The sequence below is a fragment of the Pseudozyma flocculosa genome (assembly GCF_000417875.1).
Source record: "Pseudozyma flocculosa PF-1 unplaced genomic scaffold scaffold00003, whole genome shotgun sequence".
Classification (NCBI taxonomy): Eukaryota; Fungi; Basidiomycota; class Ustilaginomycetes; order Ustilaginales; family Ustilaginaceae; genus Pseudozyma; species Pseudozyma flocculosa.
The window spans coordinates 1,067,459-1,080,334 of record NW_006920871.1 but is presented as its reverse complement, the minus strand read 5'-3'; the positions used below and the strand labels follow the sequence as shown (position 1 = coordinate 1,080,334).

The window sequence follows — 12,876 nt, the reverse complement described above, 5'->3', positions numbered from 1 at the left end:
TTGAGGGGTACATGGCGCGGTACAGCTGCAATAGACTGAGCAGGAACGAGCGCAAATCAGGGCCGTGGAGCTTGAGAGCGCCGAAACAAAGCGCGCGGACATCTCACCCATCACGAAGGCTGCACGAGACTGGTGGTCCCGCTCTTGCGCTTCGAGGGCCTTGGCCTTTGCTCAAGAGGCACCATGAGCTCGCCGACCTCCTTGACCCGAAGCGCGAGGCTTGGATGTCCGATGGTGTTCTTGGGCTTGAGCAGCTCCTGCAGCGGTACGGCGATGACATAGTAAGCCTTGAAGATGCCGTTGCTGCGCTCATGGTCGGCAAGGAAATGAATCAGGAAGCTGTTGACGATGAAGTCCTTGGCGGGAGGCTGCTGGGACGGCCGAAAGGCGGTCATGTAGCGCATGCGCTTGACAAAGTCGATGTGGCGCTTGATCCTGCTTCCCGTCTTCCAGTAGCGAAAGGGAATTAGACCATACGGGGGGTCGGCCCAGAAGCAGCGGTCGACGTTGTAGATCAGCAAGCCTCTCTGACGGAGGTCGTCCACGAGTTTCTGCAAGACGAGTTCGCGCTCTTCGGGGCTGGCTTTTTCGAGGTCGTCAAGCAGGAACACATGTCTGGCGGCAGTGAACAAACTCGGATGGGTGTAGGCGGGGACGGAGTCGAAGCTGTCCTCCTTTCGAAGAGCGGACAAGGGCCAGGGATGGGCAACAGGTGGGGCGGTATCTTGTGCAACAGTTGGGACCGCCGTGTCGACCTGGGGCCGCTCGAACCCAGCAAAGGACGACGACTCTGCCTCTTCCTGGTCTAGGGCCCGGAACAAGGCTTCGAGTAAGGCTGGGTCCGAGCCGATGAGCGGTTCGGTCTCCATCGGCCGGCCAAGGGCAAGCATCGGGATGAGCGAGGCCAGCATGAGTAGCAGTAGCGCCGCTGTGGCCTGTCGAGGATGAGACTTGCGAAAGGGGAGCATGGCGTGAAAGCAGAGGGTGATGGAGGGCGAGGGACGGAAGCGTTGTCCGGGCAAATCGACCCAGCGGTGCAACAACAGTCCCCTCTTATACATGCCTGACCTGCTCGTGCCTCGAGGCGATCGATCATGCCCGCTGGCAACGCAATCACAAATACCGCCAGAGCGTAGTCGTCCTCCCGGGGCGTCGTTCTCTCTGCACTCAATTCCGCTCCTTCCGAGGACCAATCGATGCCGAGGGCCAACTAAGCCGCACACACGGTCAAAGTTCTGTTCGACCGCTTGCGGCTGGACATGTGATGAGGCACTTCCTTGCAAAGGCCGCGAGGCGGTGGGCAGCCGCGGGCTGTTGTGGCAGCGTTACGCGCTCCGCCCGACTGGATGCGAATTGCTCAAGGCAGACACATGTCCTTGGCCTTGTGACAGGCGAAGAGTTGGGCAGGACACACACGCGACCGTACGAGCGGGAGGCTCGAGCTCAATCATGAAGTCTATCGGAAGGGAGGACTCTTTCGCTGAGGCGGGCCGTCTGTGGGGCTGAAAAGGGGAAGGAGGGGAAGGAGGGGAAGGAGGGGAAGAAGGGGAAGGAGGGGAAGGAGGGGAAGGAGGGGAAGGAGGGGAAGGAGGGGAAGAAGGGGAAGGAGGGGAAGGAGGGATACTTGGGGGCGAGCGAAGAGCAAGACCAGGGAGGCAGACAAGGTAACGCGCTAGGACCGATACGAAGACCGTGCTCGGATAGCCTTTGGGCTTCTAGGCTTCGAGGGCAACCCCTATTCGACGAAGCTCAGTTGTCCAATCTCCTTGACCTTCTCCGACAGGCTGGGCATTCCACGCGAGCCTCTGGGCCTCAGGAGTTCTGCGAACGGCACTGCAAAGACGTAGAAGGACAGTCCCATCACCTTCCTGCTTTCTTCAGGGTCGTAGAGGAAGTGGATGAGAAAGCGGTTGATCACGTAGTCTCCGTCGGTTCCAGTGTTGGTAACCTCGCCAGCGAACCTCACACGCATCCGCTGGACGAACTCGACGTGTCGCTTCTGCCTCTGCTTGCTTTTGCCTCTGAGGCGGTCGGGCACCAGCTCGGCAGGATCGTCGGTCCAGTGGCTCGATCTGCTGCCAAAATGCTGTAGGACAAGCGCGCGCTCATCTTCGCTAGCCTTCTCCAGGTCGCCGGATCTCTTGACTGGTTTGATCTCGGTGAACAGGGTCGGGTGGATGTAAGTCGGGAGAGAGCCGATAGATTCGACCTTCTGGAGTTCACTCAAAGGCCAGGGGTCCGCTGAACCGGCACCGTGCCAGCCGGACTGGGGGACGTTTTGGGCGACGGGCTCATCGTTGTGGTGAGGCTGGACGGCGCTCGAAGACTCGGCCTCTTCCTGGTCCAAGGCACGGAAGATAGACTCGAGGGCCTCAGAGGTGGCACCGAACATCGGCTCATCGTCCATAGGGCGACAGTCGACGAGCTTCAGCACAGTGATGACCAGTAGCAGCAGAGGAAGCGCCGCCGCTACGGCTGCGGCCTGTTGCACTTTGGAGCGACGGTGGAGGAGCATCATGGGTTGTTCAGGCGAGAGAGTTGGAGGGCAAGGGCAAGGAGCAGGAGAAGATGATGGAAGGGCCGATTCGATGGCGAACCCGACCCCCTATTTATCTCGAACCTCTTGCGCAGCCTCGAAGGCTTAGAGCCTCCAGACGGCGAGCAAGTCGGTCCCAAATGGATCCAAGTGCACCTCAAGCGAGATCATGGTGGGGCTCCACTGGCTCCACACTCGATGAGAGCGTCGCACCAAAGACGATAACGTGAGGAGTCTCGCGATTGACTACGAAAGCCTCGAGTTACTTCGTCACTTGGCGGAGTGAAGCGGGGATCCACCGCTCCAGTTGGCGGGGACGCCGCCGTATACCGACACTTGCCCTAGATGTACGGGCAAGGTCACAGGTGTCGTGCTGGCTCTACATAGGCTCAGCGACGACCGACGGCGCACGGCGAATGAGTCTTCGTCTCCCCTCGGGGCGAATCGAAGTCCCTCTCCGGTGGGGCCTGGATATGTATGTATTTGAGGGATGAACCGTGTGGAGCATGGTGGGGCTCGACTGCTCCCACGATCAGCGGCAAGTCACGGACCGGTGTGCCGCGGATCGGCATGGTACGGACCGGGGTCGTTGCGGCCTCGCAGGTGCCCGAGCTGATAGGCCGAAGGCACAGCGGTCTTGGTCGCCGAGCGTGGCCGAAAGGGAGGTATAAACGGCGACTGCGGGAGAGATCGCCGACGGGATTTGCGCCGCGGACAGAGGACGGTGGCAAAAAGGACCGAGCGTGGAAGCAGGGAGCAGGAGCAACTCAGCCCAGTTGGCGATGTTTTTGTGTGGCGTCGGCTTGTACGTGCGATCTCGATGCAAGTTGGCCTTCTCGACTCGTTGCCCAGCTACCCCGCTTCGCTTTGCCAGGTCGCCTTCCCCAGTTCGATCGCAACACCCTTTCTCACTGCCACTCGGCTCGGAGCATGCTTGCCGCCGCCTCGTCCAACTCGTCCGCCTCGTTCTGCCCACACGAAGACACGCAAGCGCAAGCTTTCGCCTTGCCTTCGCGCGAGCGCTACAAAGGCTCAGGCGCGGGCTCGAGGACCACCTTTGGTTTCGGTCTGTATGATTTAAACGACGCAGTCTGTATGATTTAAACGACGGGAAGGAGGCGCTATTCGATAAGTAGAAAGGATGCGACGAGGAGAGGTAGACGATAGACAAGCTCGGGACGGCCATGCTGCGATACGCTTGTCTAGGCGCGCCGGCGGCGCCCCGTCGGGACTTCTAGCTCGCCGACTTCCTTGATCCTTCCGTACAGGATGGGGGCTCCATTCGAGTTCCTCGGCCTCATGACCTCGTCGAGCGGCACGGCAATGACATAGTACGCCTTGAACTGCGCGTTGGAACTCGCGAGATCGGGAATGTAGCGTACGAGGAAGTTGTTGACAATGTACTCGAGCAGAGGTCCCGGCCTGGCCGGCTTCGTGAGGTCGGTTCCGCGCCTGCGGATCAAGAATTCGGTGTGGCGCTTGATCCTGACGTCGTCGCGGAAGCGGAAGGGAACGAACTCGTTGGCAGCCTCGTCCCAGTGGATGCCAGAAGCGGGGCCATACACGAAGTCATCGGTGTACTTTTGCAGGACGAGGTTTCGCTCCTCGACGCTGGCCTTTTCCAGGTCCTCGTAGCCGATGACGGCGTTCATCGTGGTGAATGCGGTAGGATGAACGAAGCGTGGGATGGGCCCAAAGGGCTCGACTTGCTGGAGCTGGTAGAGAGGCTGGGGACGCTCAATTTGAGCGACAGCGTGGTAGGCGCCTCCGGGGTGCGAGTGAGAGGAAGCAGGCTGGCCGACGCTGTGAGGCTGGAAGGAGTGGGCGACGGTGCCGAGTGACTCGGCCTCTTCCTGGTCCAGGGCGCGATAGAGAGCCTCGAGAGCTTCAGAGGTGGCACCGACCATCGACCCATCATCCATCGGGCGGCAGCGGGCAATCTGCAGCATGGTGATGGAAAGGAGCAGCAGCGAGAGCGCCACTAAGGCCAGTCGCAGGCCGACTCGGCGATGAGAAAGCATGGCGATAAAAGAAGTGGTCGCTGTTTCGGGGTGTGAGAGGCGTGGACAAGGTCGGGTCGACAGCTGACTGACCCGTCTGTCCTCTTCTTATGCTCGCCCGCTGCCCCTCTCTGGAGGACACGGCGACCACTTTGGCTCCACAACGGTGGGCTCTGTCGATAGGAGGGCCCGCTCGAGCTTCAGCGACGTCAGCGCCAAGTAACCCCACTCGAGATGACTTGTTCCCGGCACATGTGGGCATAGGTGGGTCAGGTGGGGCTGTGGCGCTGGTTCATCATAGGGCCTACTCGTACCGATAGGCATGAGTGCCTCGGCCCGTTCCGGGGCGAAGAGATCGACAATGGCAAGAAATAAGGACCCGCCAAAGATCAATGGCATTGTGCGACCGGCTTGCCTCGGCCTCATGACGAGTCAGTGCCGCACCAAATCCTCTCGAGACGATCCGAGGCGAGCGTGCCAGCGAGGGTTTCGGGACCGCTTGGACTCACGTGTGCAACGCCCAAGCCATGGACCGGGGCTTCAGGCTCTTGCAAGGTCATCCCGGCTGCTTGAACGACGATACCGCAGCTCGTGAAGCCGATGCCCTTCGACCGTACCGAAGGTGAAAGAAGCCGACCGAGCTTCCGGAAAGTCAGGGTCGAGAACAAGTACGGCCACGATGTCGATAGGAGCGAGCATAGCCTCGGTGGAGACGGCGTGACGAGGAAACTCCGCGCGACGACTCGGTCGCCCTTCCCGTCTCGAGCTGTGTTTCTCGGCCATCTGCTCTGTCCGTCCTTCCGACATCCCCGTCCTGCTGCTCTCCTACAGTCTCGGCTGCTTCAGCAGCACCTCGAACACGCTTTCAGGCTTGCATCGGCCGTCGCTATCGTTGGCCAGCAGGAGACAGAGAGAGTCGACTCGTTGAAGGTGGTCAAATTACTCGGATCTGTGTGAGCTGGACAGTGGGGCATAGGGTGGCTAGCGATACGGCGCTGAGCGAGGGCCGACAGACGCGCGGCCGTCTTGCGGTGCTGAGGCAACGGCACCAGCAAGCTAGCCGCCGGACGAGCGCGGGACAGAAAAACCATGTGCTTGGGCTGACGGCTGGCTACCTCAGAGGCAGCACCAGCTGGCCGACCTCGATGACCTTTTTGGCGAGGCTCGGGCGGCCGCGCTCCGTCTTTCCCCTGGCGAGCTCCTCGAGGGGCACGGCCATGACATAGTAGACACGGACCTGGTCGCTGCTGCTTGCGAGTTCGAGTAGGTGGTGGACGATGTAGCCGTTGATGACGTACTCTCGACCGGGCCCGCCCGAGGGCGACTGCCAAAACTCGGTGCCGCGCATGCGCTTGACGAAGTCGACGTGCCGCTTGATGATCTTGCCGTTAGGGAAACGGCGCAGGGGCATGAGCTGGCTGGGATCGTCGTTGAAGTGCACGTTGGTTCCGGGGCCCACGCGGAAGTCGTTTCGGAACTTTTCCACCACGAGCTGGCGCTCCTCGAGGCTGGCCTTTGTCAAGTCGCCTTCGTAGTCCACATTGTGAAGCGTGGCGAAGGATGTCGGGTGCGTGAAGGCAGGCAGCGAGCCAAAGTCTTCCTCTTGGTGAAGAGCCGCAAATGGGCCAGGTCTGGCGGCTCGGGCGGCAGAAGGTGCGCCGTGTCCAGCGGCGTAATACAGTCCTTCGGCCGCTTCGTAGTCGTCAGCGCGGAAGATGGCGTCGAGAGCGTCCGAGGCCGCGCCGAACATGGGCTCGCCGTTCATGGGGCGGCTGTAGGCGAGCATGGGCAGTAGGACTGCCACCAGCAGCAGCGCCGCTGCTGCTAGGCGAGGGCAACATTTGCGGAAGGAGATCATGGTGAGGATTAGAGATCAGAGTGGGTAAAGGACGACTGTCGAGCCAATTCCAGGGCTTTGACTTGCCTCTCGTACATTTATACATGTGCCGCTTCGCCCTGGCCCGAAGAACGAGGCGAGGAGCGTCGCACCCAGTCGATAGCGACTCAAGGGCAGCTCGAGGCGGGACGCCAGTGGATCCGGCATCGCTGTCGGGTTCCCTTGCGAGATCGATCGATAAGCTGCTTGTCCGAATCGACCCGTCCATTGAGGAGCCGGTGCGCCCTGGATGAGCTGGCAATGCATGGCGATGCACTTGCGCCCGCCCGTCTGCTCGCCGTCCCGCCGGTCTTCCTGCCAACTTCGGCGGCGCGACGAGCCTCGGAACGGGATCGGTGGTGGGCCGAACAGTCTAAATCGAGTGTCGTCTCGGCGATGGGCGTCTGTCGAATAGCTTGCCGGGGCTGAACACGCCAAGAGGCTCCGCCGGTGGGTCATCCAAAGCTCGAGAACGTGGCCGCCATGCTGGCAACCCTCTGTGCTTATAGCGAGCAAAGTCACTCGTCTCGATTTCCAATGAGCGAGTCTCGTCCGGTGGTGACTTGGCTCGAGGCCGCGGCCCAACCGGATCGCCGTGGACGGGACGGTGCCGCGTCGCTCCGACGTCGCTGTCATCTCGGCAGGCGGACCCGCCGGCGAGCGAGACCACCTAGCCCGGACCGAGCGGCCTATCGGTCAGTGTTCGGCCTTGACGGTGATCAGCGAGAAGCGAGAGTATCAGGAGCGAGAGTGAAGCTGCGGCGGCTGGCGGGTCCAACGAGGACGGCGGTGGTGGTGGTGGTGGGACGAGCCGTGGTCGAAGTTGGCATCGGGTGCAAAAGGGACCCTGCGCCGCATCGGGCCCAAATCGGCTTTAGTGCTGACCTGCGTCTTGGACCCGCGGGAGTCGGGGGCGGTTTTGCCGGGCCCGGGGGCGGAGCCAGGCTAGGGCGAGGGCCAACGAGTGCGGGGAAACCAGAGGGGCCTGCCAGAGCCACGCGATGAGGCCGGCGTCTGTCCTCGCCGCCCTGCCCTCGGCTGCTTGACCTGCCCGACCAACCGAACCTCGTCTGCCCCATCCTTCGCATCCAGACTTGGCTCCTGCCGACACACGCACCGCGTCCACCGTCACCACCACCATCGACACGGCCACCATCGCTCTACACAGGGGACCATCTGCCTTCGCCTTTCGGCATTCGAACATAGACGCAGGCCATCCCTCGACATGGCCAGCTCCTCGACCCGCTCCCCTCCAGTGGGATCATCAGTGACGCCCTCGTCCATCCTCTCGCCAGACAATGCCATCGCCGCGGCAGAACACCCGCACCACAACCCACCATCTTCATTGCCGGCATCACCACCACCGCCACCACCACCAACTGCCACCGCCGCCGCGCCCACACCTCGCTCGTCGGGAGGGTACACGCTCGCAGCCACGTTTGCGGCCGCCGGGTTAGGCAACGCGCTCTCGGCCTGCTGCACCAACCCGGCCGACATTGTCAAGGTGCGCCAGCAGCTCGTGCGCGACAAGCAGCGCAACAACTTTGTCCGCGTCGCCGGATCCATGCTGCGCGACGAGGGCGCACGCAGCTTCTTCAACGGCGTCACCGCCAGCTGCCTCCGCGAACTCACCTACAGCACCGTCCGCTTTGGCCTCTACGAGACCTTCAAGGTGAGCAATAGACGCCAGCCGGCCGACCTGGTCGCCCCCTCGACGGTCCACGAAGGGCCATTGCTGACTCGCCGCTCCCGCTCTCCCCGCCCTCCTACCGACGCAGGACCTCTACTCGGACCTGCTGGGCGTCTCGGAGCAGTCGTTTGCGCTCAAGGCCCTTAGCGGAATCACGAGCGGCGCAATCGGATCCGCCTTTGCCTGCCCGACAGATCTGCTCAAGGTGCGCATGCAGGCCAACCGGCCAAACGGTCGGCCGCCCTACCGCAACACGTTCGTCGGGTTCGCAGAAGTCTTCAGGGAGGGAGCCCGGGCGCCCGGCGCCGGCGGCAGTGCCTTTGTCGGCGGCGTCAAATCCCTCTACCGCGGCGTGTGGCCCACGACGATCCGCGCCGCCGTCCTCACCTCGAGCCAGATTGGCAGCTACGACCAGGTCAAGTCGATGGTCAAGAGGGCTGGCCTCATGGACGAGGGTCTGCCGCTCCACTTTAGCGCAAGTCTGGTGGCAGGTGAGTCCCTCCTGCTTCGCTCGCCCGCTACCGCCTCGCTCGTCCAAAGGTGGCCCTGCTGACGTCTGCTCGGGTCTTGCGCTGCGACAGGCCTGTTCGCCTCGATTGCGTCGGCGCCGTTCGACACGATCAAGGTGCGGCTGATGCAGGACAAGGAGCGCGAGTTCAAAAACGCCTTCGACTGCGTCGGCAAGCTCATCAAAAACGAAGGTCCATTGGCGCTGTACAAGGGGTAAGCCGGCGCGGTGCAGATCGGCTTGCAGAGCCAGCAACGTCGAGCGTGGCGGGATCCCGCTGACGAAACGTGTCCCTTTGCCTGTCGGACTGTGCTCGAGCAGCTTCGCCATGTGTTGGGCTCGCCTCGGATCGCATACCGTCATCTCGCTGATTGTGAGTCGAGCTGCAGCCGTGTTGAGATGGGGCGACGTGGGGTTGGTCGGAATCGCTGAAACTTGGCACCCCACCTCCCGTTTGAACTGCAGCTGTTCGAAGAGTTCCGCGCTCTGTTCGGCGTCAAGCCGCTGTAGAAGGACGCGGCTCCCCGGAACGGACAATAGACTTGCAAGCACGACCGCCGCAGCTGCCGCGCGGCGGGTGCCGGCGTCTCCTGCCGAGTAGCTTGGGCCTGCGCCCGCTATGCCAGCGTGTCGAACAGACGGTCGCCCGTATCGCCGAGACCAGGGAGGATGAGGCCCTTTTCGTTGAGCTCCGGATCGACGTGGCCGATCCACAGCTCGAGCCCGGGCACGGCTTTCAGCAGGTTGTTGACGCCAGTCTCGGAGGCGAGCACGCAGAGGAACTGGATCTTGTCCACGGGCACGCCCCAGTCCCGGATCATCTGCACGCAGGCCTGCGGGCGATCGCAGCAGTGGTGGCAGAGGTCGCCGAGGGTCAGCGTTCGGGTCAAGCGGCCTTCACACGAGGCAAAAGCAGGATGCGACTCACAATCGCGGTTCCACCGGTCGCAATCAGCGGATCGAGGATGAGGACGCGGTCCACGGTCGGTGTCGCAGGTAGCTGCAGTGGGGCAGAGATGAGGAGGGGTAGGCGGCCGGTCAGCGGTCACATGTGCAGTTGGACCTCGCCTATCAGAGGCGAGGACGCCGCCACTTCGCCTCACCTTGTTGTAGTACTCGACGGGCTGCAGCGAGACTTTTTCGCGAAAGAGGCCGATATGGAGGACACTGGTGTTCTCGGGCAGCAGATCGAGGCAGGCTGATAGGGTCGGGCGGAGGTCAAGATCGGACGCAAAGGGTGAGCTCAAAGGCTGCTCGTAGCAGCGGTGAGGATGCGGAGACGCGAGGAAAGGCCTCACCTTCAGTCATGCCGAGACCGGCTCGTAGGATGGGCACGAGGCCGATGCGTTCCTGCGAGGGCCGGGGCGATGGTTTGAGGTCAAAACGGATGTCCCTGCGGCCCTCCGACATTTACCGGTCGACGACGGGGCGACACATACGCTCAGCTGCTGGCCGGTGAAGGTCGAGAGCGGTCCCTGACCCTGTACATCCTTTGTGGCGAGTGCGCTGGTAGCCTCGATGGCGAGTACGGTGGAGATGTTGCCCACGAGCGAGCGGAACTCTGTCGTAGTGCGAGGGGGCGGGCCAGGGCAGGGCAGACGAGGTCAGGCGCTGCATCTCGAGAGCATGGCGAGCAGTAGGGTCAGGCCGTCGTCCAGATCACCTTTTGGACTGGTATCAGCGAGGCGGAGATTGGCGAGGTGGTGCTTGATGAGCGGGTGAGAGACGATGTGGACGCTCGGGTTGCTGGACATGGCGGGCAAGGGTGCGGATGCGTGCGTAGCGGAACTTGGCCTGACGATGTCGACGAGGGCGGCAATGGTGACGGTCGGAAGGCAAGCAAGGGCAGCAGGTGAGCGAGGAGATAAGGGGCCGGGTGAGCCGTCTGTGGGGGACAAGCTCAAAGATATCGACGGCCAGCAGGTGAGGCGAGAGCGAAGGGCGAGGGGCGAGGGGCGAGGGGCGAGGGGCGAGGTCCAAGTCAGTGCGGGGCCAACAGAGCCGGTCAGGGTCCCGCTGGCGGCCCGCTATGCAGGCAGCATGCAGTGCCTGCACGACTGCACGGTCCAGCCGCTCCAGCCTGCCTCGCCTCGCCTTGCCTTGCCTTGCCAGGCCAGGCCAGCCCGACTTCCGAAGTCGTTGGGCTGTGCTTTGCCTCGCAGGCCCGGCCGGGAGAATAATTTTTCAGCGGCAAGGGTGGAGCACGCAGGCCAGGCTCAGGCCAGCCCTGCCGTCATCCACCTTCTTCTTCCTCCTCCTCCACGCAGCATCACCACCGCCACCACCGTCACCGACACCCCCCTGCACCCCTCCCTCCTCGACAACAGCCCGCCTGCTCAATATGGCCGCAGCATTCGACAGACGCCGCGTAAACGGCCCACAGAGTCGCCCGCTCCTACCCGCCCTCGACGCATCCGCATCGACATCGGCATCCACATCCCGCCCCGGCCCCTCTGCCTCGTCGACCTCCTCATCCACCACGACCCGCCCCGACGGCAGGACACCGTTGCAGCACCGTCCCATCTTCCTCCAGACCGGACTCGTACCCTCGGCGAGCGGCAGCGCGTACATCGAAACGGGCAACCTCAAACTCGCCTGCTCCGTCTTTGGTCCGCGCCAGGTCAAAGGGCGCCAGTACGCCGGCAAGGCCGAGCTCAACGTCGAGGTCAAGTTTGCCCCGTTTAGCAACAGAAGGAGGAGGAGGCCTGGAAAGGTGAGTCGCGACGGTTTGGACAGCTAGCTCGGCGAGGGGGCCAAGTCTTGGAGGGTGGGGCAACGTGGGCTGATCAACAGCCCCTCGCCGGAATGGATGCACGCCCAATCCCCTCCCCTCGCCCCTCACCCCTCAGACGACGGAATCAGCCACGCTCTCGGCCCTCGTCTCGCAGGCGCTGCTTCCCTCTCTGCGCCTCGACCTGCTCCCCAAGGCCTCGCTCGACATCCACATCCTCGTCCTCGAGTCCGACGGACCCGAAGAGAGCTGCGTGAGCGCCGGCACCATTGCCGCCTCGACGGCGCTCGCATCGGCCGGAATCGAAATGTACGGCATCGTCGTCGGTGCCGTCGCGCTCCTCCCGTCCGCTCGATCGTCCTCGTCTGCCGCCGTCGCCGGGGGGCCATATCCGCTCATCCTCGATCCCACCACGTCGGACCTTTCGTCGAGCAACAACGGTGCGAGGGGCGCATCGAGGATCCTGCTCTGCGGCATGCCCGCCCTCTCGAGCGTCACCTGTCTCGATGTGCGCGGTGGGGCCCTCGACCCAGCCTCGCAGGTAGGGTTGCAGGACGAAAGGCTGCAAGAGGTGAGTTGGCGTATGCGTACGCGCTCGTTGCCGCATCCTGCGCTTCCTGCGCTGCCGGTCCTGCCCGAGGCTGACGGCGCTGTTCTCTCACTGCACTCCCTTTTTGCCCCGCCACGGCGCGAATTCAGGCACTGGCGACCATGTCGGCATCGCTCAACGACATCCACGGCGTCGTCGCACGAGCCCTCGCCCACGACTTTGAAAGACGCAGGGCGGTCCTCGACCAACCTGCCCCCTCGACCTAGCCCCGCTTCCCACCCAACCTTCCGCCGTCGTCGCTGTCGGTCGGATCTGGTCTGCAGCAATAGAAGCAAAACGTCACAGTCGGCGTCGATGCGCACGCAGCATGCATGGGAAGACGAAAGCGGTCATTTGCGCACAGAGACGACGAGAATCGAGGAAGGGGGCCCGCCAGAGACAAGAGTCCAGACCGGCCGGCCGGCCTATCGTCGTCGTCATTGTAGGGTGGGCCCCCGACTGTTCCGCTACGCTCTCCTCCCTCCTCTGGCATGCCGAGAATCGAGCTAGATAGGAAAAGGGTGCCGAGGAAGATGAATGCGGACTGACCGCGCATCGTTGTGACGACGCGGCGGTGAGGGTGGTGGTGGTGGTGAGGCGGTCATGGTACTGAGATGAGATGCTGTATAGGAAACGGACCGGCGGGCGGAGAGAGACGGGGAGCGAGGGAGACATGCTGGAAAGACGAAGACGACGATGAAGGGGGCAAATGCTGGTAGATGGGCGGCACGAGGCGGCGCGCCAAAAGAGACGAGGACACAGCCAGCCCGGGTTGGGCTGACCGACCGACCGACGGACCGATTGACAGACCTAGCTGTCGCCGCCCTGCTGGGCAATCATCTTGTCCGACTTCTTCAGCCTGCGCAGGCGCACGCCGCTGCTGCCCTCGAGCTCGTCCTGGGGCGGCGTAAAGTTCATAAACGACTTGGGCTTGCGCGGCGGCAGC

General features: G+C 63.1%; 8 protein-coding genes across 8 annotated transcripts in view; 2 read left to right on the top strand and 6 right to left on the bottom strand.

Annotated features, from left to right (window-relative positions):
* Nucleotides 1–110: 110 nt before the first annotated feature.
* On the bottom strand, nucleotides 111–968 carry PFL1_01470 (uncharacterized protein; the record flags this gene model as incomplete). The annotated part of the gene is made up of 1 exon (XM_007878972.1): nucleotides 111–968. One exon carries the CDS (start codon nucleotides 966–968, stop codon nucleotides 111–113), a length of 858 nt encoding a protein of 285 aa, XP_007877163.1.
* Nucleotides 969–1,735: 767 nt separating this feature from the next.
* PFL1_01469 (uncharacterized protein) lies at nucleotides 1,736–2,515 on the bottom strand (the record flags this gene model as incomplete). Its single annotated transcript, XM_007878971.1, has 1 exon — nucleotides 1,736–2,515. The coding sequence occupies one exon, from the start codon at nucleotides 2,513–2,515 to the stop codon at nucleotides 1,736–1,738; it is 780 nt and encodes a 259-aa protein (XP_007877162.1).
* Nucleotides 2,516–3,738: 1,223 nt separating this feature from the next.
* Nucleotides 3,739–4,557, bottom strand: PFL1_01468 (uncharacterized protein; the record flags this gene model as incomplete). Its single annotated transcript, XM_007878970.1, has 2 exons — nucleotides 3,739–4,245; nucleotides 4,339–4,557. 2 exons carry the CDS (start codon nucleotides 4,555–4,557, stop codon nucleotides 3,739–3,741), a joined length of 726 nt encoding a protein of 241 aa, XP_007877161.1.
* Nucleotides 4,558–5,647: 1,090 nt separating this feature from the next.
* Nucleotides 5,648–6,479, bottom strand: PFL1_01467 (uncharacterized protein; the record flags this gene model as incomplete). Its single annotated transcript, XM_007878969.1, has 2 exons — nucleotides 5,648–6,357; nucleotides 6,470–6,479. The coding sequence occupies 2 exons, from the start codon at nucleotides 6,477–6,479 to the stop codon at nucleotides 5,648–5,650; spliced, it is 720 nt and encodes a 239-aa protein (XP_007877160.1).
* A 1,158-nt stretch (nucleotides 6,480–7,637) lies between these two features.
* Nucleotides 7,638–9,120, top strand: PFL1_01466 (uncharacterized protein; the record flags this gene model as incomplete). Its single annotated transcript, XM_007878968.1, has 5 exons — nucleotides 7,638–8,084; nucleotides 8,191–8,593; nucleotides 8,684–8,825; nucleotides 8,932–8,983; nucleotides 9,076–9,120. The coding sequence occupies 5 exons, from the start codon at nucleotides 7,638–7,640 to the stop codon at nucleotides 9,118–9,120; spliced, it is 1,089 nt and encodes a 362-aa protein (XP_007877159.1).
* A 107-nt stretch (nucleotides 9,121–9,227) lies between these two features.
* Nucleotides 9,228–10,364, bottom strand: PFL1_01465 (uncharacterized protein; the record flags this gene model as incomplete). Its single annotated transcript, XM_007878967.1, has 6 exons — nucleotides 9,228–9,443; nucleotides 9,539–9,610; nucleotides 9,714–9,808; nucleotides 9,909–9,960; nucleotides 10,050–10,171; nucleotides 10,274–10,364. 6 exons carry the CDS (start codon nucleotides 10,362–10,364, stop codon nucleotides 9,228–9,230), a joined length of 648 nt encoding a protein of 215 aa, XP_007877158.1.
* A 587-nt stretch (nucleotides 10,365–10,951) lies between these two features.
* PFL1_01464 (uncharacterized protein) lies at nucleotides 10,952–12,157 on the top strand (the record flags this gene model as incomplete). The annotated part of the gene is made up of 3 exons (XM_007878966.1): nucleotides 10,952–11,323; nucleotides 11,460–11,912; nucleotides 12,041–12,157. 3 exons carry the CDS (start codon nucleotides 10,952–10,954, stop codon nucleotides 12,155–12,157), a joined length of 942 nt encoding a protein of 313 aa, XP_007877157.1.
* A 583-nt stretch (nucleotides 12,158–12,740) lies between these two features.
* Nucleotides 12,741–12,876, bottom strand: part of PFL1_01463 (uncharacterized protein) — a gene marked incomplete at both ends in the record, with an annotated part of 3,547 nt that continues 3,411 nt past the window's right edge. The window contains one exon of the mRNA XM_007878965.1: nucleotides 12,741–12,860. Coding sequence (XP_007877156.1) covers nucleotides 12,741–12,860 — 120 coding nt within the window. The remainder of the gene's footprint in view (nucleotides 12,861–12,876) is intronic.